The 26,750-nt window shown below is 36.9% G+C and overlaps 1 protein-coding gene across 1 annotated transcript in view; it reads right to left on the bottom strand.

Moving 5' to 3' along the window:
• The window catches only part of adisspb (adipose secreted signaling protein b), a 55,785-nt gene that overhangs the window by 21,067 nt on the left and 7,968 nt on the right, over positions 1–26,750 (bottom strand). The window contains exons 2-3 of the mRNA XM_030162486.1: positions 24,747–24,850; positions 5,839–5,978 (exon numbers count right to left, since the gene is read on the bottom strand). Of these exons, the coding sequence (XP_030018346.1) occupies positions 5,839–5,978; positions 24,747–24,765 (159 nt within the window). The 5' untranslated portion in view covers positions 24,766–24,850. The remainder of the gene's footprint in view (positions 1–5,838; positions 5,979–24,746; positions 24,851–26,750) is intronic.

Raw genomic sequence — 26,750 nt, 5'->3', positions numbered from 1 at the left:
CATTTTAGGGACGTACAACAAACAAATCTACTGCCATGGTGATCTGTCACTAGACTAGACAAAGAGTTTAGGTTTGGACAGTGCACAAGGATTGGACTGGAAAAGAAAAATGTGACATGTTTCTGTTTTTGCACAGTTTGTACAGTTTGCACTTTGACGTTCTGAGATGTGCAACGTAAACGGGCTCATTGCAGCCACTGATATTGTTAAAATGTTCATCTTTGTTACCAAAATGTGTTTGTTGTTCTAAAAAAAAAAAAAAAATTACCTTATTGTCATAGTTTAAGATAATTACACATTTCCTATTTTTATTTTGAAAAGTAATGTCTCAGGGAGCAGTCTTGTTGAGTTCATTTGTATTGTTCAATCAAAAATCTACGTTATTTTTAATTTGCACAACAAATTATTCAAGGAAAAGCAAAAAGTATTTTTAGGATATTGATGTTTCTTTCGATAAAAGTAATAATTGCACCACAGGTACAATGTTGTTGGGGTTGAGGGGGGCTTGGAGATTTTTCATGCTCCAAAGGGGGGCCCGACAGAAAAAGATTGAGAACCACTGAGCTAGACCTAGTGGCTAAGTAGGCTCTAGCAAAAATGCACTATTGACACTAATGACACAGAAACTTAGTCCACCTCCATAAACTAGAAAAACTGTAGGGGCTCCTCAGCCCTGGTTTGTGTGTCCTACAGCTCTACTATGGCTGCACTATATGAATATATATAGAACGTTACAATTCAATAACATACAGCATTGAAAATATCAAACCAGTTCTGACAAACAAATCAATAAACAAATGTTTATGAGACTTTCAGTTAAACCCATCTGGGCATTTGGGCCTATGAAAACAGGTGAACTGTGCCACTTCCTGTTTTGGCGTTGCGTACTGCTGCAGGTGAGTGTATGAAGTGGAGCATAGGCTGAGCACATGAGCTACTGAAGAGGATGAATAAATGAATTAGTTTGGCACATTACTAATATGTGTGATTGAGTGGCTAATGGACCACATGAATCATAAATACAGATAGAAGGTACATTTAAATAGACACTATGCCATGCTAGCTAAGCTCATATGAGCTAGTTCTCTGAGGCCTAGGGTTAAAAGGGGTCATATTTACCTAAACCCACTTTTATTATTAGTCTTTGGTTCATTTATTTGTGTATTTGGACCCTAATAGTTCATAAAGTTTGAATTTGAACCCTCCAGGTGCTGCAAAGTTATCTTTATATTCATTCCGGCAAAATGGAGTGGATTTCTACAACACATTTCAATTACTTTTAAATTTGTTATGTTTTATAACTAGTTATATCACGACATTTGCACATATAAGGTCAAGACTTCTGACGAACATTTCTCCGAGTACGACACAATTGTTTGTCAGCAGCAGCGGTTGTAGTCCATACTGAAAATATGTCCAAACTTCGAGCTGATTACCTACAATGTTCAGTTGTTGGTTGAACGGGTCAGAGCAGCACAGCCAACAACCTGGAAGGGGTGGGGCCTGAAGTGACTCATTTGCATTTAAAGGGCCAGCGCTCAGAACGACCTTTCTGGTGTCATTACTCAGAAATAGGGTTGAAGATGGACCTGTGGAGTTGAATTAATGAAGAATTCAGACCCAAGCAGAGCATTTACCGTTTATGTAGACCACAGGGAAATGTTTGAAAATGCAGAATTAGATTTAAAAAAGCAAAATATCACTCCTTTAAAAAAATGTTGCAAAAATGGTTAGCACTAACAGGTGGCCTTTGAAAATATATAAAATGAAAATAGATATTGTAGATGAATGTACCCTCTTCAATAAAATACGGCACATGCTAGCACTGTGACAGCGCTCATCTTTATGTGGAGCTGAAAATAGAAGAAAACATAATTCATATACAAAGAAGCTCCATATGTTCAAGCTGTCAACCACATGACACACACCAAAGCCTTCTATTAGCCCTGAAATCCTGAAAGCTAAGAGCCAGCATCTAGTAGCCATTAATTCAGAGGTTTTAAACGTTTTCAGGACTGGCCTGAGCCAAATGTTATGCAAAGGGTTTAAAACACACTCTCAACTGAATTCCATCAAAGTAGGTGAACTTTGGCTGTAGCACTTTTTATTACCACCTCTGATGAATGCACAAAGATGTTTAGCCTCTCAAAAAGCTTGTTTCTGAAGAATTCAACAGGGTCTTTGCTCTTCTTTCAGTGCTCAGGTCCTAATAAAACACTTGTTCAATCAAAGATAAGCTTATCTTCGCTTTACTTTAAGGGTCACTGTAATCAGTAATAATAAATGTGTAATTCCATGACACCACAAAACTGGGAAACTACCTGCAACGGTTATCAAAAGTTGAAAATCTTGTTTGGTGTTAGGCCTGTTGGTTTACACAGCCAGTAAAAGGAGCTTCTGGTTTAAGTGTTTTCTGCTTTTATTAGACTTAAACAAACTTTACTGATCCACAAGGGAAATTACTTGGTCTCAAAAGCTCAGTTGCATACAAAACCATTCTTCAAAAACACTAGCAAAAAAGAGAAAAAAAAGGGAAAGTAAGTGTGGAGAGATAAAAGCAATAAATAATATAAATAGAGTACAGAAATGAAGCAGAAAAAATAGGACCAATGGCCCTGTAGCTTACCGGCCAAATTAAAAGCTTTGGGAAATGGATCCAGATACCATTTATTATCACCCAGTTATGTGTATTTGTTATATTACAGAAATAGCCCATGTTTTGGTCATATTCCAATCAGATCTGTAAAAAAATTCAAATTCCAACTTGATATCATTAATACTTACTGATTTATTGTATCAGTCCACTTCCTATCTGTTATAATGGGAACATTTTTCAAAGTTGCGCCAAATCCAGAATCAGATCCGGATCGAAATAATTTCAATACCTTGTGTTGACATCATCATACAGAAGCTGTATACCAAGTTTGAAGTCAATCAGAACTGGAGTTTCAGAGAAGAAGATGATTGAAATTTTTTCCCCATAAGAGCCCATGTTAAATTTTCCGTAAGTTCCCGGATCCAGAAGAAGATCCTGATCAGCATGTGGACATTATGTTTTGGTCACCTCCCCATCAGGGCTGGACTGTAGAAATTTTAATTTGATATCATTTATATTTACTGAGTTATTGCATCAATCCACTTCCTATCTCTTATAATGGGGAAATTTTTCAAAGTTGCACCAAATCCAGAATCAGATCCAGATCCAAATAATTTCACTAACTTTTGTTGACATCATCATAAAGAAGCTGTATACCAAGTTTGAAGTCAATCGGAATTGTAGTTTCAGAGAAGAAGACGATTGAAAGTTTTGTAACGGATGACAGACGATGACAGACGATGACAGACGATGACAGACGACGACAGACGACGACAGACGATGACAGACGACGACAGACGCCACCTGACAACAATAGCTTACAGCCTGTCGGCCGGTAAGCTAAAAAAAAAAAAGAGGAAAGTAAGTGTGAAGAGATAAAAGCAATAAATAATATAAATAGAATACAGAAATAAAGCAGAAAAAATACTACATTTGCATATGTACAAATCTACAGGAAATGGAAGTAAATATACGGTATATACATACACTAGTAAAGCTGAAAAAAAAACAAACTATTTACACTATTGATGCTGAAAGTGTAAAAACCTGAAGGTGAAAGGAGTCCATGGCATATTTTTAAGTGTATGATAAGGTGTGTTGTGATTCTTGGTTTCAAAAGGGTACATTAAGTTTAAGATTAAGTTTTGGTGCCTTTTGCACTTTTCTTTGTCCGAGTCTTAAACACCTCGGAGGTCTAAGAGCTAAATGCAGGAACAGATGAGAAACCTGATATGATTGTTGTGTGCCTTTGTAGCTGACAGAGGAGATTAAGAGTGATGAGAAAAGACTTTAATCTTCCCCTGGACGTTTTTTCAGCTAAAGCTTATCAATGTTACAGAATGGCTTACTAGATCATAGAGCTACCTTATATCTGCCACCTGAAAAACCTGTCAGACCAGGAGAGCCAAGCCCCGGATTATCACTCATTACAGAGCTTTGGAATACACTGACCATTAAGATAAAACACAAGTGACTGTAGTTCAACCTGATTACATTTAACTTCTTTTAAAGATGATTCTTTTTTTTAACATCTAATTTGTACTGAACCCTTTAGTATTTCAGCCTGGCTTAGTTATGAGTAATTAGTGCCTTCTCTGTTTAATTGAACAGTAATAATCTGATTGAAATGAACTATCACCAGGCATGAAGATCATATGTTATGTAAGGCATTTTGCTTGTTCAGGAACTCATTAGTGAAGCTTTGGACTGTTGTCTCAGTCTTGTCCTATCTGCTCCTGTTTGCTTATTCAGTGCATCCAGCATTTTCTGACAAACTTATCACCCTCACTTCCTCCAATAATAAACCCACAAAATTAATTAAGTTACAGAGTGTACATAGCGTACATGACCCAGATGGAGTGTGAGTAATGTCCTCTAATGTAGTCTGGGCAAACTGTATTATTATTATTATTGTTATTATGATGATGATGATGATGATGATGATGATGATGATGATGATGATGATGATGATGATGATGATGATGATGATGATGATGATGATGATGATGATGATGATGATGATGATGATGATGATGATGATGATGATGATGATGATGCCAGGCAATTACTGAGCTCATGACTGAAAAGACCAGCTGAAACTTTAAACTACATCCATAGCTGCACCCTTTTACTCAGAACATTTTTACACAAGTATGTTTTATTCCTACTCAAGCTGAAAACACACCTGCCACCACATGCGTTACCACTTGACATACGCAACGTTAGGTGTGCAAATACTGACGACTCTGGCAACAATAGGGAGGCAATACTACCAGTACTATACAAACAGAATGCAATAAAAATAGGATCAACAGCAGGCCAGCATTAGCTAGAAATAGGGCTGGGTAAAAAAATCAATTTGATCAATTTTATTTTAATTTTGTGTTATTGAGTAATAGTGGATAAGATCGATTTTTTTAGAGCAGTATGGCAAGTACCTGACCAGGGTACTGCCAATACCGAGGTGCGGTCAGCTCCGTCTTACGGGCACCTGTGGGAATGGGGTGTTTCAACCCTACTCGCAACAGTTCTGGAGTGGGAGGGGCATGGAGGAACCCGAACCTGCAGTGTGGAGAAACTGACCGTCTGGAGGCTCTCCAAGGCGGGTTGCGGAAGCCGGTCATTCTACGAATATTAACTTGGATCCACACTCAGCCATAGGTGATAGTAACGTGCCTTAACGCTAGAAGCCACCAGCCATAAAACAGAATAAAGATGACGAAGAAGTCTGTTCTGAGCCACTGTAGAAACATGGCCATGTTTCTGTCCCGTTCATTATTTAAGAGCAGATTCAGTTATTTTCTGCATAAATGTCATATTTATTTCCTTTCTAATGTCAATATTGCGACCAGTATTGATGTGTTCCATGGCTGCGGTCGTCAAATAATCAGGTTACAGCTCAAAACTGTACTTTGGTATCACTAAATTGATCTGAATCAATCAATACTGAATCGAATCAATATCGGATCAAATTGAATTGTGATTAATCGATTCAGAACCTTATGAATCAAAATCGATTAAGGAAATTGGCCATGATACCCAGCCCTAGCTATCTGCCTACTACTGGTTCCACTTAACAGTAATGGTAGGATTGGAATATTTCCCGGTTTCAACAACTACAGTAGTCCCTCATCAACCACATATGGGAGAAACTGACAGCAAGAGGTGATGACCTGGAGGGTCTCAGGAGCAGAGAAAAACAGACTGGAAATGTTACCCACTGTCAGTCTAATTAACCCCACCTTAACCATGAAGTTGCCGTCATCCTCTGGAGTCACCATGACGACAGAGTCGTGGAGCTTCTCATCGAAATGAACGTGTGATGGGGCGCCGGCAGCAGGGGGTTCCTCTGAGAAACGCACCCCTCCTGTTTTTGCACAACCTGAGAAAGAGAAAACAGAAACTGTAGATATGGCAAGTAAAACTCAGATGGGATTTATTACAGGTAAAACAAATCAACTAAAATAGCAGCAGTTCAGTCTTACTACTGACATAATGAAAGTGACATTATGAAGGAAATAAGTCGACCTAAGATAAGATAAAATTAAATTCAATTAAAAATTCAATAATTAAAAAAAAGAGTTAAGTCATTACTACCATTTGAAGCAGGAAGTTTTACATCAATTCATATAATGACGTCAATTAGGGGTGTGTATTGGCAAGAATCTGGAGATATGATACAAATCACAATACTAGGATCACAATACAATATATCATGATACTGTTAATGAGGCGATATTCTTTTGTTTCTTTTTTTTTTTTTTTTAAGATTTTCTGAAAAATTACACCAGAAATATGCACAAACACTAAACAAATTTTTATTTGATCAGAACAGGATCTGATAATATATCACAAAATTTTCCTCTGTAAAAACTTAAATTATTTTTCACGGACGTTACAGTTTAAGAGCCTGCTCAAATGTTCATATTCTATTAGTTGTTAGTAGAATGTATAGTGGACAGTCCCTGAATCATCCAATATCATAACATTTTTTTTTATACAATCCCAACAAAGGAGCTAACATCCGTTTCTCAGATGGTACTAAGTGCTTTTAGAATGCTTCAAATAACCATTATGCAACAAAACAGTGTAATAAATAAAGCATAAACAAAAAAGAAAACCGAAAACCAAAACGGAACCCTCGCCTTGTCTGCATTTGAATAAATACCTAAAAATATCAATACGGTGCTTTTTTAATATTGATACAGTATCGTGAAATGAAATATCGTGATATATTGTGGAACTGATATTTTCTTACACCTCTAATGTCAATAAACCATGGTCTTGAACCGTGTTGAAATAAAATCCTGAGTCCTCTTTGTGCAACACTGAGACAAGACTAAGACAAAATATAATCGTTTCTGATACAAGATCTTCAAAAACTGGAATGAGACTGGTCTTACGGAGAACCCAGGTGTAACTACCCCTAGTGTAACTGCCCCTCTCTACTGACAGTAATGCTGCTGAATCCTGATAATGGAAGATGGACATTTTCATTCAACTGTGATTCGATTTCTTCCGCTCTATTCTGTGCATCACAAGAGTCTCTATGGGATGTTGGGTAAAGCAGTTATAGAAGTTTAGGCTTACAAGCTACACATATTATTTCCCTTTAGGGTTACGTGCTCTCCTATGACATTGATATTTATTGTTCTCCTATCCAAGCAGTCATTCCCAGTGTGAGATGAAAGATTTTTGTTCTCCAAATAAACCCCCTCCTCCCAAAAATAATAATTCTCTCTGACAACAAACAGTTTGCTTTAAGTTTTATTCCCAGAGCTTTAGGTCTGCTTACAGAGCATCAATTTCCCAGAATCTCAGAGGAGTGTGGTCCAAACAACACGAGTCCAACATAAAAACAGTATAAAGAGTATCGTGGCTTCATCTGCTTTGGTTAAAAACATGTTTACCCACTGTTCTATTAATAGGAAAGTGTCCTTCTAAAGCAGATGGGACTTCAACACTTTCGCTAAAATGTCATTTCCCATAGGAACACTTAAGAAACTGGCTGCTGCAGTGTGTGTTGAAGTGTGTGATTCCCTGCTTGGTTCATCTTCAACAGACTTCACAACAAAGACACATTATCAGAGCCATACTCAACAAGTACCTGGTCTGTGAATGATTACTTTAATAATCTGTCATCTTAAGTAACACTGAGAGCTGACTAAATTCTGTCAGTTACAACATGACACAAAGCAGGCACAGGCCAGATGGACTCTCATCTAGAGACAGTAGTCGCTTTTCCATTGGACACCTGCGCAAAACTTTACCGATATTTACTACATGTCAAAAAAACAGAAGTGCGCGACGTCGGTTTTTCCATTAAATCACAAATGCGATGATTTGTTTACTTATTATCGTGAGATGACACAAGAAGTCATTCCATAAACATAGCAACGAATGTAAATATAGTGTTGATTTACAGATATATTGATAATAATAATAATAATAATAATAATAATAATAATAAATCACACTAATATAGCACTTTTTTGGACACTCAAAGACACTTCACAAACAAACAAAACAAATGGAACAGAGAGAAAAAAAAGAGGATCAAGAAAATGCAAGTTTGAACAGGTGTGTTTTGAGTAGTGATTTGAAGTTTTGTATTGAGTCAGAGTTCCTGATGTTTTGAGGGAGTGAGTTCCAATAGGGTGGGGGTGGCTGCAGCGAAGGCTCAGCCCCCCAAGGTATGTTCATTATTATTATATATTAGTCATCTATCTCGTGCTAAATTAAAAAATGATCGGGTTTCCTGGTGTGTCCACACATACTGCGACATGTTTCGTCTTCTTTCTCGCTTGTTGTAACGTACGTCAACATCTGTTTTTTTAATTCACCTGACTCTAGCTGTAGTTTTGCATGATATACCATTTGCGCTACGCCTGAAAAACCACCTCTTGCCAGCGCAAAAACTTTTAATCGAAGAATGAGACTTTTGGCGAAATTGTCGTTTATCCATTAGGTAAATTTTTATGCGCAAGTTATATTTGCACAATTTGTGGGTAAATGGAAAAGCCATTAGTGACTATCAAGGTTATTATTGTTAACGAAAACTAACAAAATGACAAAAACTCGAACTGAAAAAGCATTTTCAAATAAAAACTGTAATTTAAGAAAAAACTATAACTGAAACTGTATTATGTGCTTACAAAACTAACTAAAACGTATAAAAATCATGGATAAAATTCCCTTTGTTTCTGTCTTTGTCACGGCCCGTCACCTCTCGTCACTTGTCGTTTAGAGTCGTCCTCTCGTCCTCACTCTACCTGGAAACATGGAGACTAAAGATGGGAGAAAGCAGCAGAGTCCTGAATGGGATTTCTATGAATACGATGGCGAGGAAGATAAAAGATATGAAAAAGGTAAAACTAATACTAAAATTACACTAAAACTAAGCATTTAGAAAAAAAGAAAACCAATAAAAACTAGCAAACCTGCTCTGAAAACTAATTAAAACTAACTGAATTAGAGAGAAAAAAAAAAGTCAAACCTAAATAAAACAAAACTATGATGAAAAATCCAAAACTATTATAACCTTAGTGACTACACCTACCACCATAATATGATACTGTTATTGAATGGTAGTTCATTCAGTCATGTTGCACAACAATTACACCTATGTCATGACTATAAATTGATGTTTTAAATCAGGGGTGTCAAACTCATTTTATTTCAGGGGCCACATACAGTCCAATATGATCTGAAATGGACCGGACTAGGAAAATAGTCGGCTAATATAATAACCTATAAATAATGTCAACTGCAAACTTTTCTCTATATTTTAGCGTGAAAAAAGTTAACAATGTTAACATCGACAAACTATCCTTTTAAAAAATATGAAAAACATGAACAACCTGAAACTTCTTAAGAAAAGTAAGTGCAATTTTAACAATATTATATCTCAGTTTATCATGTACAGATGTGCATTACAACTTAAAGATAACAGTGGATCTGCAAATACTCAAAACATTTAGTAACAGGTATAACTGTAGAAATTGCACTTACTGTTCCTAATAAATCTCACCTGGCACATATTTGTTCACATTATTCACATTTTTTGTGTAAGGATAGTTTGTAAGTGTAAACAATTTCATGTAATTTTACTTTTTACACTAAAACAAAGAGAACAATAAGTAAAAAAACATATCTGAGGGATTTTGGAAGCAAAGATACCAATTTAAACTAAACTGCCCAGTGTAATACAATATTTATCACAGTATAAAACTATATTATGACATTTGTCATTATTGTTTTGTATCCAAGACCCCTGTTAGAAAACACCTGATTTCAATGTGTCCCAATACTTTTGTCCGTATAGTGTATGTTATGTGGACACATACCTGTTCAGACCACAGAGGGCCGATGCATCCTACACCACCTCCCAATGCACACAGGGATATGGAATAGGAATGCAACCTGAGTGTGTTCAGACTTTGATTAGAGCAGAACACATGTGATTGGATTTGGCAGGACAGATGTTAGAGTCAGGTCAGAACGGGTCTGAATGGAAACTATGACTCACACTCAACATGGGAACATTTAATGTATTACTGGCTGCTTTGGATTTATAAGATAAGATAAGATAAGATAAGATAAGCTAAGACACGAGACAAGACACGAGACAAGAAACGAGACAAGACAAGATAAGAGACAAGACAAAGACGAGACAAGAGATGAGACAAGAGATGAAACAAGATAAGAGTCAAGACAAGAGACAAGACAAGGTAAGACAAGAGACCAGACAAGAGATAAGACAAGAGACAAGACAAGGTAAGACAAGAGACCAGACAAGAGATAAGACAAGAGACAAGACGACAAGATAAGAGTCAAGACAAAAGACAAGACAAGAGACAAGACAAGAGACAAAACAAAGACAAGACAAGAGATGAGACAAGAGATGAGACAAGACAAGAGACAAGATAAGAGACAAGACAAGAGATAAGACAAAATAAGAGATAAGACAAGGCAAGAGATAAGAGACAAGACAACAAGATAAGAGACAAGACAAGACAAGGTAAGACAAGACAAGACACAGACAGACACACAGACTTTATTTTTCCCAAATTGGTAAATTACAGAGGCCACCCTCAGATTAGCTGGTGCAGGAAGAGTGAGCACTACGGCTCAGGAAGAAAACAAAAGCAAGAAAAATACAGTTGATAATGACACAGCAGTGAAAAAGAATACCAACTCCGCTCTTTAGAATTGCTCTAGAATTAGAAGCAATGACATGCTATAATAATACATAAAAGACTGTTTGATATGCCAAACAGCTGTGGTTAGCAGTGCAGTAGTGTATGTGTTGAAGCAGGAACAAAAAGGACATATACAGCTAAAAGGAACATTTATCACACATCATATCTTCATCACAATACGGAACAACCTCAATACATGGCACAGATTGAACGTCTTTGAAGATCCTGGAACAAATAGCTTCCCCCAAATAGCCTAAAGTTGTTTTGTGGTTCTCTGTTTGGCCGAGGTACCTCTCCCCCCCGTATGTGGACTGAAGTCCCCCCACAAGCCTGTCATCAAACACATGATACCAAGCCAAGATTTGCAGAAGATGTTCTATTTATATTCATTATTAAGCTAAAACAGCAAAACCTGGTAATAACAAAGGATTTATTTTAATCTTAGCAAACATCAGAAGATTTATTGGGTGTTTAATTCAGTTAAATAATGTTTGAACATTGAAAGGTTCACAAAAATGTTAAGTTAAATCACTGCAGTTTATACTGAGGCTATTATTTAGTGTATAGCTCTGACATTATTAATGAATTAATTTCATGGCTTGTGCCTCTATGTTACATGAAACACAGACCATTACTGCCCCACATGGGCTTACTTCCATTAAACTTTCATATGAATGCATATTAGAGATTAGAAATCCTTGCTATCAGCAATCTGGGTCACAATAATGAGTTCAGAGAGTTACATCATCTTCCATATGTGCAGGATCACAGTGTTAAAATAGCAAGTGAGTGAAATGAGGAACACATACGAAGCTCTAGATGTCAAAGATAAGAACTAAGTACCTTGAATATTGAAATATCTCTCACGTTCTGATCTAAAACACAATTATTTCTACCGTACTGCTCAAGCCATGAACAGGTCTCTTGAAAAACATGAAGGATATTAAAAAAAAAAAAAAATCATATTCCTATCTGACTTATGAGTGTATTATCAGAAGGCCCTTCCAAAAACACGACAATCAGATATGAATACACTTTAATATTATTTTGAAATGGAGCAACAAGCAAAGCAGTGGTGTTCTTTTGTGCATTAGACCCACAGTTATGGCTTACAGGACACCAAACAGACAAACAGGGCTCCCTTAATGATGTTAGTAACACCTGCTTTGAAATGACAAGTCACATATGTTATGAAGAACACCTGCGTTCCAAAGGAAACAAGTGGTGCCAGGCACAACAAACCCCAGCCCTCGCATGTATTGTAGCTTATTTTAGCATCGATCCAGCTGATGTCATCATGTCTATGCATGTGCTGATGTCATTTTATCAAGTGCCTCTATGTATGTGCCAAGTTAGAAGTAAACTGAAACAAAATGGATATATTAATAGCCATGTGAAATTTCACCCACTATAAGTAAATGGGGAAAATAAAAGATTTTTAAAAAATTCATAAAAAAATTTGACCTTTGACCTACTGTTCCCAAAACGTAATCAGATCTATTTTAGGTCACTGGCAACCTATAAACCCAATCTGGTATGAATTCAACCAATAGTTTTGCTGCTAGAGTGTTAACAATCAAAGAAACAAACAAACAAACTGAACCAAAAATACCCCTTGCCTCTCCTTCGGGGGCATGGTAACAACAGCAATTCCAGTGATAACAAAAATATGGTGACCATTGTGAAATAGCTTGGATGTCAATATACACAGGATTTCAGAGTTACATGCAAGTCTGTGTAATTTGGCCTCTGCCTCTGGATTTTAGGTGATGCAGTGGAGATGGGATGTGGATTTTCAGCATTGATTGTGCTCTGTTTACTTTGGAACCTCTGACAATGGAGAGATTATGTTTAAAATTATTGTAATTCTTAAATGGGATATGCTATATTTTTATTAGACATTTTTATTAGACCCCTTGAATTAAACCTCAAAGTTCACATCTGAATTACATCTGGATTACTTCATTTCAAATCCACTGTGGTGGTGAAATAGATGTAATGTTATAAACTTTCATGCATTTGATCAAAGGCACTGATATGACAATTAACCCATATGGACCTGTTTTAATAGGTGGGAAAACCAGAGGACTGGGCTGAAACCCGGGTTTTGAAATTCTATCTCATCAAGTTCTCAGACACTGTCACATTAAAATACACATATTATGTTATTTCTTTGTTTACGTGTGTCCATGATCAGTCATGAATTCTCAGTCAGATATTGATGCTTTTATCTCAAATCAGCATGAACAGGACATGTTACAGCTGTAGCCAATATTTTTGTCCATATAGTTTATAAACATCAATATTTCCTTCAAGTTTTCTTTAAGGAACTTTTCTTCCTAAGTGAGATGTAAAGAAAGTAGATGGTTAGTTGTGGTAGAAAATGATTATTCACAGTCAGAACATGAAAAATGTTTTAGAAATTTAGAGGTAGAACATTAAAAATCATAGTCACGGATAAAAAAAAAAAAAAAAAAACTAATGTTGAGAGAAATTAAAAAGTAAAAACCATCTCTGAGGCATTTTGGAAGCAAAGATAATTTAAACAAAACTAACCAATGCAATGATATTTACCCCAATATAAAACTATATTATGTTAGTTGTCACTATTGTATCCCAGACCCGTTAGAAAAGAAACACCTGATTTCAACCTGTCCCAATACTTTTGTCCATATATAGCACAGGTGTCAAACATGTGGCCCGGGGGCAAAAACTGACTCGCCAAAGTTTCCAATCCGGCCCATGGGATGAATTTGCAAAGTGCAAGTTAGGGCATCGAACTCAAAAATAATATCATAATAACCTATAAATAATGACAACACCAATTTTTCTCTTTGATTTAGTGCAAAAAACATTAAATTACGAAAATATTTACATTAACAGACTATCCTTGAACAATAAAATGTGAATAACCTGAACAATTATGAACAACATGAAATGTCTAAAGAAAATTAAGGGCAATTTTAACAATATTCTGCCTGTTACTAAATGTTTTGTGCTTTTCTAGATCTGATCTGTTATGCATATGTATAAATGATAAGTTGGGGCATAATATTGATAAAATTGTACTTATATTTCTTACCAAATTTCATTTTTTTCAGGTTAGTCACATCCTTTTTGTTTGGATAGTTACCTCCACCAAGGAGGTTATGTTTTTGCCAGGGTTTGTTTGTTTGTCTGTCTATTTGTTTGTTTGTCTGTCCGTTAGTGTGCAACATAACTCAAAAAGTTATGGACAGATTTTGATGAAATTTTCAGGGTTTGTTGGAAATGGGATAAGGAAGAAATGATTAAATTTTGGTGGTGATCGGGGGTGGGGGGGCCACGGGGGGGCGCAGACCAGAAAATTTCATCAAAATCTGTCCATAACTTTTTGAGTTATGTTGCACACTAACGGACAGACAGACAGACAAACAAACCCTGGCAAAAACATAACGTCCTTGGCATGGGGGGGCCCACGGGGGGGGGGGGGGGGGGGCACTGATCAGCCTTGGCGGAGGTCTGCGCTCTCCGAGTGCTTCTAGTTTGTAAATGTAAATATTGGCATTACTGAATGTTATTTTTTGCACTAAAACAATTTGGAGTTGTCACTATTTATTGGCTATAATGCTATTATTTTACTGGTCCGGCCCACTTCAGATTAAATTGGGCTGAATGTGGCCCCTGGTGGAAAATGAGTTTGACACCCCTGATATATAGCATTTGACTCAACTCTGCTCCTAAAACTGAAGACTAAGCATTAAAGTCATTACCATATTGCGAGATGAAACGATTATAGTATGGCCTCCACTCCCATTGTCACCACTCCTGCTGCAAGAGGCTTTTGAATGAAGCAGAGAACCTCATACAATAAAGCTCTGTGACTGCAAATACATTCATTTCGTGCACATTGAGCTTCATAATGGTGTGCTTTCATACTGTAAAGAAGCCTATAAGAAGTTACAGTTAAAAGGATATACTAATGAGACTTAGAATGGAAAAGAGCTTTGGAGGCAGAGAGGTTCCATTTGAATCCACCAGAGAAATAAAGATACTTCTGTTTAACTGTTTTATGACATTTGATGTGCTTGGTTTCAATCGAGAGACTATTGGGGTAGATATTGTGGTGGATGGTGGATGGATATTTTGGTGAAATCTTAACCTGAAGATAATGAAAAATATGTGTTTATTCAAAGTTAAAAAAATAAATAAATAAAAAATTAGGCTCAAAGTAAGAAACCTTCTCTGGCCTTTATAGTAAATCATCTTTTTAGTGTGTTTGAACGTAAATTATTCCATCGGGTTAAATAAATACTTTGATTAACTTTAAATCAAAATTATGACTTGATCCAACCCATGAATATAACTTAAGAAAACTTTATAATTTTAGGTATAACAAGGTCATTTTTTATTTTATGTTGACTTTCCCTTTGGAAGCTTTTGTGCAATAAGGAAAACAGGATGTATGTGAAATGTAATGTTTCTGAAATTCAGTTAAAGTTCTGATGCAACACATGCATGTTTTAAACTTTAACACACTGGATGACATTTTTTTTTTGTGGTTTTACCTTTAAGAGACGGTGGAACATTGTTTTTGTCTACGACTGTACATAAATGTTTTGGTGAACATTCCCATTAAAACTGTGTTTAGTTTTTCATAAAATCCTCATGTTTCAGGACACACACAACGCTTAGGTTTTAGACTTGTTATACAGGATGCCTGAGGTCGTACTGGGTTAAAAACAACTGCTTTGATGACAAGCAGCGGCAAAGCTTTGGGCCATGCCACTGAGTCTGGCTCATTATCACTGAGATCTGTGGCCTTTTAGATGGATCGGATAATCCGAGACACAGTGAGAGCAGGACGCAAACCCTCAACAGACCCACAACCGCACAATTAACATGAGCATGTGCACACGCGTCCTACTGAACTGTCTTACTTCAGATTAATCTCCATCTACTTAACTCCGTCCACTAATCTGTCACTATATCTGCCTCTGTGCTGCAGAATATTACACTATTTGGCCAACCTGTCAGCCTTGTCTCTCTGATTTTCTTTTTGTTATCCTGCTATCCAAATAAAAAAACACATCTACCTGCAGGGAGGGGAACTGATAAGAATTTAATGATTCTGATTCGATTATCAGTTTTGCTTATCGAACCGATTCCTTATCGATTCTCTTATTGATTCTCATTGGGTGAGGGAATAAAAGAGTACAAACAGGTTTGTTTACATTAACTGTCTTTTATATTTCCATCTCTGAACAGAAAATACAACATATACAGTATGCACAAATAATAACAGATGACACCGGGTTCACACATTACGACTGTACAAAGTGAAAGTGAAACTTAAGATGCTTTGCTAATTCCTCTATGTCTCCTGTGTTGTGCACCTCATTTTCCTTTTTCACTTTGTGAAACTTTTATTTGAGGGGGTAGGAGGTTTGTTGTCCCCCCCCAGAACCAGGCCCAGATGACGCCCTGGTGTTTGCTCTGCCACTAGATTCACAAGCATCACTAAGTACCGTATCAAACATGAGACATTCCTGCAAATGAATCACATGCTGTGGACAAATGTTTGAGCATATTGGAGGGATTTCCCCCCTTTAAAGAAATGGAAGCTTTTCAAGTGTTACAAGTGGCCCTGGTGTCATCTTTTCACATGAAACATAGTCATACTTTGGAGCGTTTCTGCCTCGTCACCATGTTGGCTTCATTCTAAACCAAAACAATGCAAATGATTCCAAGGAGTTGAGCTACTGGGAACCGGTTCTCAAAAAGAACTGGTTCTCTATTTCCATCCCTATCTACCTGGCTGTACAGCTCTCTGCTGTGTCCATATTACATAACAGTGTGCAATTATCTGTGCTTTATTACTGGTTTCCCTTTTTCCTACAACTATTACCTGAGTCATTTCTAGACTTCCCTTTAGTTTTGGTTTGATACCAATAAACAGTCCCACCTGGAGCATGGTTTTGAACACAGTGCAACAACAGTCTAAGTATAACCTCAATTCTATTTAGTTTTATGGCACTGCTAACTGTTAGATTACTCTCATCTGTCTTTCTAATTTGCTCCTCTCCTCCTTGACAATACTGCCTCATGATTGTTTACTGCTGTTGTATAGTCAAAAGTACACAGTCAGATATATTAACATGGAAATTAAAGGTAGAATCTGTACAATGTCTACTTTTAACATTCAATATTAACATGTTATCCCCCAACCTGTTTTGTTATATAACTTTGGAACTCTAGATTGATTAGTGAGTTACTGTCCAGTCTGCACTCAGCCCAACATAAATAGCAGAGGACACAGTGATATTGTCTGGGTTGGTGTCATGGATATATTCACAGAAATATTTATCATTCATTCATTACCTGCTTTATCCTCACTAAGGTCAAAGGGGGCCCAAGTGAGGATTAATTCAAGATTTTCTTGCTTAATTCAAGCAGAAATATCTGCCGATGGAACAGGTGAAAATTATCTTGGTAAGATTTCTTGAAATAACATTTTCAAGATCTATTGTCTAAAAATAAGTTCTTATATCTCACTGAAAAGTTACTCTTTAGGTGATTATGTCTTATTTAAGTGTGATGAGATATTTCGACTAGAAATTAGAAAAATACACTTGGTAAGATTTTGATTTTTTCCAGTGTATAATCAGATTTGCTGTTTGACATGATGCCTCATGTACACTTCTCTCATCAGCATCAAATATGACACATTGACTGGTGCAGTTTCAATCTCCTCTTGTTGTCACCCCAGAAACCACATGGACTTTCCACTAAACAAACAAAACATACGCAGCATATATTTTTCCCCCTCACTCGACTGAAATGTGATCTTCACATTGTTCGCCTTGGCTCAGCAGTTAAACTCATGGCTAACCAAACACTTCCGTCTCTTACTCTGTTTACATCCAACATAAAATTACCTTCATCTCATTGCGTTATCACTTATTATTAACGCTGATGCTGTTAGCACAGGTTGTTGATGTAGACACTTTTTAATTTGACACACCCTATCATATGACCGATGATGGTTGAGCGTAAATCAACACCAGATTGACCAGAAAAAACAGAAGTTGATCCAAGTCTTATGTGCCGTGATATGGTTGTGATTGGGTTATTAGGTGTTACAATTCCAACCAGATAATTGAATAATACAAATGTGCTAATACTGCTAGCGTGCAAATACACTAATTGCAATTGGTAATGGGAAACTGAAATTATTTATTTGGACAAACTGGGTTTTTTTTTTTTCATCTTCACAAATCACATATTATCACCAACTCACAAAGCCAAGTGATAGATGAGAAACTCTGGTGGTAAATTTCAAGTCTTCAGTTCCTGCTGGAAAGGGCTGTCTGATAATAAGGCAGGTTTTCACAATGTCTTCCAAACTGGCATGAGATGATACTGACATTGTGGGGGTGAGGTAACATGCTTCCTTCCACTGCCAGTGTCAGCTCGACTCACTTCACCTTTATTAGCATTTTAACTGCACGAGAGCAGAGACTGCAGGATACTATAGATACCATTTCTAGTCGAAATATTTACTGAGGTTGCCAGAGGGCCGAAGCCATACTAAATGTGGTTCTGTGAATCCAGAGTCATCACTGCATCAGTACATATGTATATCGTCCCGTCACAACATAAAATACTGAGCCAAGCAAGAAATCTCAGAAAAATGTTGGAGAACATTTTTAAGTTGGTTCTGTCTTCATAAACTTACCACAGATTTAAAGTTGAACCAACTCAGTCTAGTGATGTAGCCTACACCAACACAAAGACTGTGTTACTCTCATTTTATATGAGGCTACTGGCAAAAAGAGTGATACCAACTGAAACTAATCTGGAATGTAATGTTAACTCCACACCATTAACACATGAGGGACAGAGAGAGACAAAGAGAAAGAAAAAAAGAGAGGGAGATCTGCAGTCTAATGTACAGTCTGTGGTAGACCAACAGTAGGACCAGAACAAAATGTTTATCTTTGTCTTGGTAATTCACTGAAATGGGTCTTTGAAGTGAAACTGCAACTCACATAGAGGAGATAATAAATAAATAGAGAAAATGTCATAGGCAGATTGGAGTTATGCCTTACACAAATTGCTGTTTACTTGTGTGTGTGCGCACAGACTGAAAATGTGACTTTTTCTGCCTAGGGGTGTGAGGATAGAATCACTATTAGACACTGGCAATGGCCAATGAAATCATCCATCAACACCAATGTAATAATTGTCTGGATCCGGTAATATTCACCTTTTTGATGATATTGTATGATAGCAGTGTCTGATGCTTATCTGTTGTTGTCTGATGACAGTTCAGCCTCAGCACAAATCCAGTCCAACAAGGTACCAAGTGCTTATGAAAGTGTCTTTCCTGAATGTCCAGTTGTCCAAAGTATGTATGGGACTTTGTGAGACGATAAGTAAGTTTGGTGGCTGAGGTTAAAAGTAAAAAGTCAAGTTCCATGACCACGATCATATTGTTGTGTATAATTCAATTACTGCATTATGTATTAGTTGTGGTTGAATGCTAAAATTAAGAAAAATGTATCGTTTGATTCTTGTATTAAGTTAGTGATAAAGGTGTGAAAGCACTTGAGGGGTAGGATTACATAAGTTTATACTTGTTCCTACTCCTTTTTGACCATGCAAAATTCAGACTTGCAAGTACTTGAAGATAGATTCTGTTCATTTAAATGTTATTTTGTTTTTGGCTTATTTTGCTTTGTTTTGTTTATTTTATTTCTTTGCACGTTCAAAATAAATAAGTAAATAAATAAAATCATATAAAATGTGGATTTAGTCTGCCAGAAATTAGGGTGCTAGTGATTAACATGAAAATAAAGTATGTAACAAAAAAAAAAAAAAGAAAAAAAAAAGAAACTATTGGTACTGGCATCATCCCAGAATTTCAGGGTTGATGCATCCCTAGTTTGGAAACATTGTGAATTAAACCATTCATTCATGGTTGTCTACCACCCTCCCTAATGTAATACTGTACATGGGCTGCAGAATCTGTGCATAGGTCATATGAAAACGGAACCACACCAACTTGTGAAGACTGATGAAAGATACTGAACACATTGCCAAATGTCATCAACAGGAAGTCAATAAAGGTCTCAATGCACTGATTTTCATTCAGTGACCTTAGGAAAGAGGACAGACGGGTCCTTAAAGACAAGTACCCATAGTCCACTGTAAGAAGATAAGGCAAATTCATCAGTTCATAATGAATCTTTCATGACTGTCTATTACATCTTCTTGTTTTTAACATTCTGGTTTAAGGGGAAATAAATTTGCTTACACTGGCAAAATCTCTGATAAGCAGTTGCGGACAGTGAGTCACCAACAGACTCCTTTCACAATGCACCAAAGCCAACAAAAAGAAAAACCCCTTGTGTTTTTAAAGTGCATTGATTAGCCGTCCGGGACTGCCTCCTTGATGGCTAATCAATGAAAAAGGTCAGTTTGGATTTCTTGACCGCAGTAATACTGAGTGATCTATTCTACGGTTGCACTTTAACTGAAATAAGTCATCCGTCACAATCTGTGAAGACAGGTCAAAGATTAACTAACTTTGATTCACCTCCAGACAAGATAAACCTCATGACCTCTTACTTGGTGGGTTAAAAAAAGCATATATGCCGGTAAATCACTGTTAGGTCTACCCATCATGAAGAACATGCAATGGGTGATACACTCCTCAGGTTTCATCCAAATGCATATCCCATTTTAACAGAACTTTCACAAAACTGACCAAAGTCAATGTATTTACATCCATTGTAGATAGATATACTTTACAGATGTGGTTAAGGAAATTGTTTTGCATTACTGCAGCAGCATAGTCAGCAACCAGTAACACAAGACATAAACCAATATGCAACAAGAAATAAGAAAATAATGAAATCCAATCGCTTTCAACTTTCAATATCATGACCATGCTAATGCCTCCTATGATCAAATACAATGGTTTTAACTTCACATACATAATTATGATGGATGTATACAGAGGTGTTAGACCTACTAATTCATACATTTACTTTAAACAACAGCTGTCTTTAGCTTTTCTTTCTGAAGTCACAGTAGACATCTGACACATGTAGCTCTTGTCCAACTCTGAACATCTGGTAGTGATTTGGTGCCGTTTCCATCTGACATTGTTTGGAATTTGTATTTGTTTCTTGTATTCCAGTCATGTTACAGTCTCCACCGTGGTCCACACATACATACAGTTGTTCTGTTTTAAGACCACACTTTCCTCACTCTTCTCTCCTTCCTCAGCCATTGTGCTTAACCTCGCAGTTACAACCAAATTCACACCAATTGATCTGAGGATAGCTGACTACAAGCTGAGGCTGCATCTGATTGTCCAAATAGTATAAAATCCATAACCCAGTTATTTAGGGCTCCATTTCTTGGTTGTTTTTCTTAAATAATCTATTGTGTTTTGTAAAATGCCACATCAGACATATTAATCGAGGAAGTCTCTTACATTTGGAAAGTGGTTAAAAAAATTGATTTTGGCAGTCACTAATGAGTGAGCTTTATCATTCTTAAAGGGGTCATATTTTGCTAAACCCACTTTTATTAGTCTTTGATCTTTCTTAATTTGTTACATTTTATAACTAGTTACGTCACGACATTTGCACATATAAGGCCCAGACTTCTGATGAACATTTCTCCGAGTACAGGGCTCGTGACTGCGACTGAATTACGGTCGCATGCGCCTGAGAATTTCGGTAGTGCGACTGTTTTTGAGATTACGATCGCACGGTGCGCCAATAAAAAAAATGAGCGAAAATTAATACGTGCGCCTAGAATAATGTCTGCAGAAGTAACTCGTCAGCTGAAAATAAACAAGCTCCACGCCCCGCTGACTGAAGCGGAAAATCTAGTCCCCGCCCCCTCGCGTGCGCAGGCGGCATAAACAAAGGGATCAAATAACTCCACCGACGTTTGAAACAATCTCCTGACTTCAGGCGTGGTGTAGACCACAGTGACTAAGGGGCACCAGGTCAAGGAGACTTGACTTCAGGCGTGGTGTAGACCACAGTGACTAGGGTACGTTTACACGGCAACACTCCGCAAAGATTTCTCCTTTGCGTTATAAAATCATTCCGCGTTAAGACGCCGCCGCTATGATAACGATCTGCGTTAACATGAGTCCGCGAGGACGGCTGAATACACTGTAGTGGCCATGCCAGACCAGTAGCTGGCGATGTAGAGCTGTAGTGAAACAGTGGTGGTAAAACAGGCGCCTGCGCACAAACAATTTCCGGTTTAGACAGCCTTTAAATGAGGAGGAGGAGGAGGAGGAGGAGGAGGAGGACACTATTTACAAACAACAATGGCGAGTGGTCGTACAAAGACGCAGGACTTCTTTGTCTGGACAGACGAGCTGAGCACAGTTAGCAGCACGTATGTTGTTCTGAAACCGGCCATTGTTGTTGTGGTTGTTCCTTCTTTTTCTGCAGCTTTATTGTGTCATAGAGGCTGGCAAACCAGCTTGGAGGCGCATTACCGCCACCAACTGGCCCGGAGTGGGTTAACTGGCGGTTCTTGGCTGCGCGCGCATGCGGTGACGTCATATTTTACCCCGGAACGCTCCGACTCGCGTGAACACGGAGCTGGAATGCGGAGCGTATCGATAACGTTCCACCCTGGACCCTGGTATCAAAAGTTTCCGGATTCAGGCACTCTAGGCACCGTTTCCATGTTAACAGAAGGCTAATCCGCGATGAAATCTTCCCGGAGTCGACTGAAGCCGACGCCGTGTAAACGGCCCCTAAGGGCCTTTAGGCCATGAAATAAAAAAGTTGGTTGTTGCAAATAATGGTGTGATTCGTCTTTCTTCTCCAAGAACCAACTAAAGTATATACCACACATTGACAATTGTTTTGCACCTGTGTCAATGTAAGCTTTTTCTTTCATACTCTATTCAAATACTTTATTCTAGGTTGTTAACATTGCTTAAATACATATAGGAATATTACTTGGTATGGCCAAGAGTTTTGCTTGTTCTCCAAATTTTTTATATAATAGTGGTGCGCCTAGATTTTAGCCTGTGCTCCTAACTTTTTAGGGTTAGGAGCACAGTGCTCCTAGGTCAAAAAGTTAATTTTGAGCCCTGGAGTACGACAGTAATTGTTTGTCAGCAGCAGCGGTTGTAGTCCATACTGAAAATATGTCCAAACGTTGAGCCGATTACCTAAAATGTTCAGTTGTTGGTTGTATTAATGAACACAAGTGGCTGAACGAGACTGAGCATCACAGTCAACAACCTGGAGGGGGAGGGGCATGAAGTGGCTCATTTGCATTTAAAGGGCCAGTGCTCAAAATGACCTTTCTCCTGTCATTACTCAGAAATAGGGTTGAAGTTGGACCTGTGGAGTTGAATTAATGAAGAATTCAGGCCCAAGAATAGCATTTACAGTTTATGCAGACCACAGGGAAATGTTTTAAAATGAATAATTCCATTTAAAAAAGCAAAATATCACTCCTTTAAGAGTACATTTGCAATATCACTGCAAATGTGTGAGAAAATGGCACCAGGTAAAGACTAAGCTTTTGAAAGCATTTCAATCATCTTCATAGAAGGAGTTTAGTTGGGTGGTGTTAGAGGATTTGGGCAAAACCTCAACTATGTACTGCCAGGTTTTCTCAAAAAACTGCAAGATGAATCAGGATCATACCTCATGGGCATGTTAAACCTTGTTAAACCAGAAAACCTTCACTGAATTACCAGAGTAACAGCTGACAGTTTCTCAACTGCATGACAACCACAAAAGATGTCAACAACGCCTCCGAAGCACTATCTTAGTTATTTGAGTCATAAAACAATGTGTTGAAGGTAAATAGCATCAGTAGATTTTTCCTTGGGCTGAAATGTGAACCACTGTGGGAATGTCAGGGTGGAAAGAGATTTACATGACGAAAACAACAACGGAGATCTTTAAAAACTGGCACAAAACCAATATGCACTTGCATCAAACTATAATGTGGCATAAGAAACAGTAAGCCCTATATCAGAGTAGTTGAAGAATTTCTCCAAGCAAAATTTCAACAAGGAATGAAACTAAAAAAATTAAAAAAAATTACACGATAGTTAAAAATGGAGCTGGATGGGGTAATATGACTGGATTTCACTGTTTAATTCCTCATTATGACCACATAATTTTTAATATCAATATTTTTGCACACTTTATGTACATTTCTTTAACTGTCATATTGATAATATAATGTCTAGTACATATTGTACAAATTGCTGTTCTAGTTCTGTCTTAATAGAGTACTTTAATATGCATATCTAATATATATATATTTATATGCAGAATTTAAAAAAAAAAAAAAAAAAAAAATATATATATATATATATATATATATATATATATATGTTTATATATTTAAAGCTTTATATACATGTGTATTTTTTTTCTTTTTAGTTGTATTAATAATTTCTTTCCTGCTATTTTTTATTATACTTGAATGAAACAAATGTACATAATAATTTCACCCTGGGATTAATAAAGTATTCTGATTCTGATGTTTTTCAAATCCAGTGTCCATTATGCAACCATCTATTGATGACACATCTTAAATAACTATGGTTCCAGTCAAATCTGGTGGAAAAGTGGGCTTCAATTAAGGGCACCAAAGTTTCATGAATCCTGCAACTGGACTCAAGACCCAGCACTACCTTACCTTTTGTTACATATTACCAAAACATTTACTAAGACATGTGAGCATGACAGAACATGATGATGATGGCAGACACTAAACATGCCAAAGTCAAAGTGCGTCTGAGTTTAAACCTAAAAACACCACTGTTTTGCAGCCTGTCCTCACAGACTTGATCAATTTTGATGGACTTTAACATCACATGTAACACAATGCTGAGCTGTATCTCAATGCTAAATGAACTAATTTTTAATGAATAAATAAACGATAGTACTCACTCTTCTTCGCGGCAGCCATGTCACAGGAACTGGTCCAGTACAGACACACTTGGACACACTCTGTCACTGCCTTGTCATCTCAGCAGCCTGGTCTCAGAACAACCCTGGAAAACAAGTTAGCAAGACAGGAAACAATGAGAAGAGCATGTGGCACTAGAGTTTACACTGAGACAAAGGAAAAAACAGGTGATAGATAGGCAGTGATTAGATCAGCAGAAGAGCACAGGGAGATAAATACGAAGGTAAAGGTTGTACATGAGATAATGAAGCAGGATGTAACGGTTCTGTGCGCTTCTTGGGTGTGTTTTTTTTATTTAAATCTATGACCCCAGGTTATCTTGTGTTTCAGCACAGAACACAGCTGGGCTACAGCAGTGAAGCCACGAGTAGTAGAGACTCCTGACAAAGAGTTCAATTAAAGGAAAACAACACAACAGTCTAAGAGGATTAGCAGGGCCCAGGCTGCTGTTTGTGGTTTCAGACAGATGGAGAACAGTCGCATCTGCAGGAGGGGCTTCATTTAAATATGGAAATATACAGAATATGCTCCTTGGATGAACCCTGGATATTCTACAAGGCACTGGATATTATCTTACCAGCATTATTAGTATTTCACCTTTTAACACATGGATTGTCCCTGTTTTGGTTTCCTAATTGATGGAAAAACAAACTGGCATTCAATCACAGTGACATGGTTTAATTTTAAGAATAAATACTGCCAAAGCTCAGGCACCCAAAAAAGGAAAAATTAAATTCAAAAATAGAAAAGATGGAAAACCTTATTGTTTGGCTCTGATATAAGCACTTCCACCATTTTAGTACAGGTCGACCGATATGCTTTTTTCTAAGGCTGAAGCTGATTTTTTTTTAAATTTGGTCAGCTGATGGCTGATATCTCCAGCTGATTTTTGAGGCCAATATTTAAGGTTTGAATTTTTTTTTTTTTTTTAAATAAAGCACATTGACCATAAAATACAATTGAAACACTCAGATAATTAAGATTTTTATGCAGTAATATAAATTAAATTATTAATACACATACACATATAGTATTAATATTTATTGAACTTCAAGTGCTGCCCACACAGGTGCCTGATCAAATATCTTATAACATTTTTACAACTGATCAAATATCGGCTTTAAAAAAAAAAAAAAAGGCCGAAAGCTGATACTGAAAAAAAGAAATCTATATATCGGCCCAATATATCGGTCTACTAGGGCTGAAAGATATATCGTTATTGTATCGATATCGAGATATGAACATTCAAGATATTAATGTCGAAAAAGCAACGATATAAACGATATAGATTTCCCCCATGCTTGCCCTGCATGTACAGCTCTGGAAGTCACAACAAATTTAATTTATTTGCACTTTATGCTAATGTTGATGACTGGCAGTGACTTCTTACAAATAAAACTGCACTTTCCACATTCTTTTGTATTATGATGTTTGTATTTTTCTGAAAAATGCTTGGTTTTCACCGAACCCGTAGTCATATCGTATCGCATCGATATCGAGATATCTGGCATGAATATCGAGATATGAAATTTTGTCCATATCGTTCAGCCCTACAGTCTACCTCTAGATTTTAGTGTGTGTATATATATTTATAAATATATATATATATATATATATATATATATATATATATATATATATATATATATATATATATATATATATATGTATAAATTAGCTGTGGCTCTTTCAAATGTCAACATTCAGTTTCTACAGATAAACAAAATTTTCACAACAATGAAGAAAGTGTTAGATTTGTCTTACTGGACAAGTAAGACAAAACTGATACAAGACATAAGGATGTTGCAAGATAAAACCAACAGGAAAGAGGTAAGAATATGGAAATGGTATTACAAATTGTAAATGTAGAAGGCACAACAAGACTAAAATAATGAAAAAAAAAAACCAGAAAGTAAACAACAGAATGGAGAACATATGGAGAACATATGGAGAATGTTTGTATCTGCAGGAGGGGCTTCATTTAA

Source organism: Sphaeramia orbicularis, chromosome 18 (assembly GCF_902148855.1).
Source record: "Sphaeramia orbicularis chromosome 18, fSphaOr1.1, whole genome shotgun sequence".
Taxonomy (NCBI): Eukaryota; Metazoa; Chordata; class Actinopteri; order Kurtiformes; family Apogonidae; genus Sphaeramia; species Sphaeramia orbicularis.
This window is presented reverse-complemented; position numbering and strand designations above follow the sequence as displayed.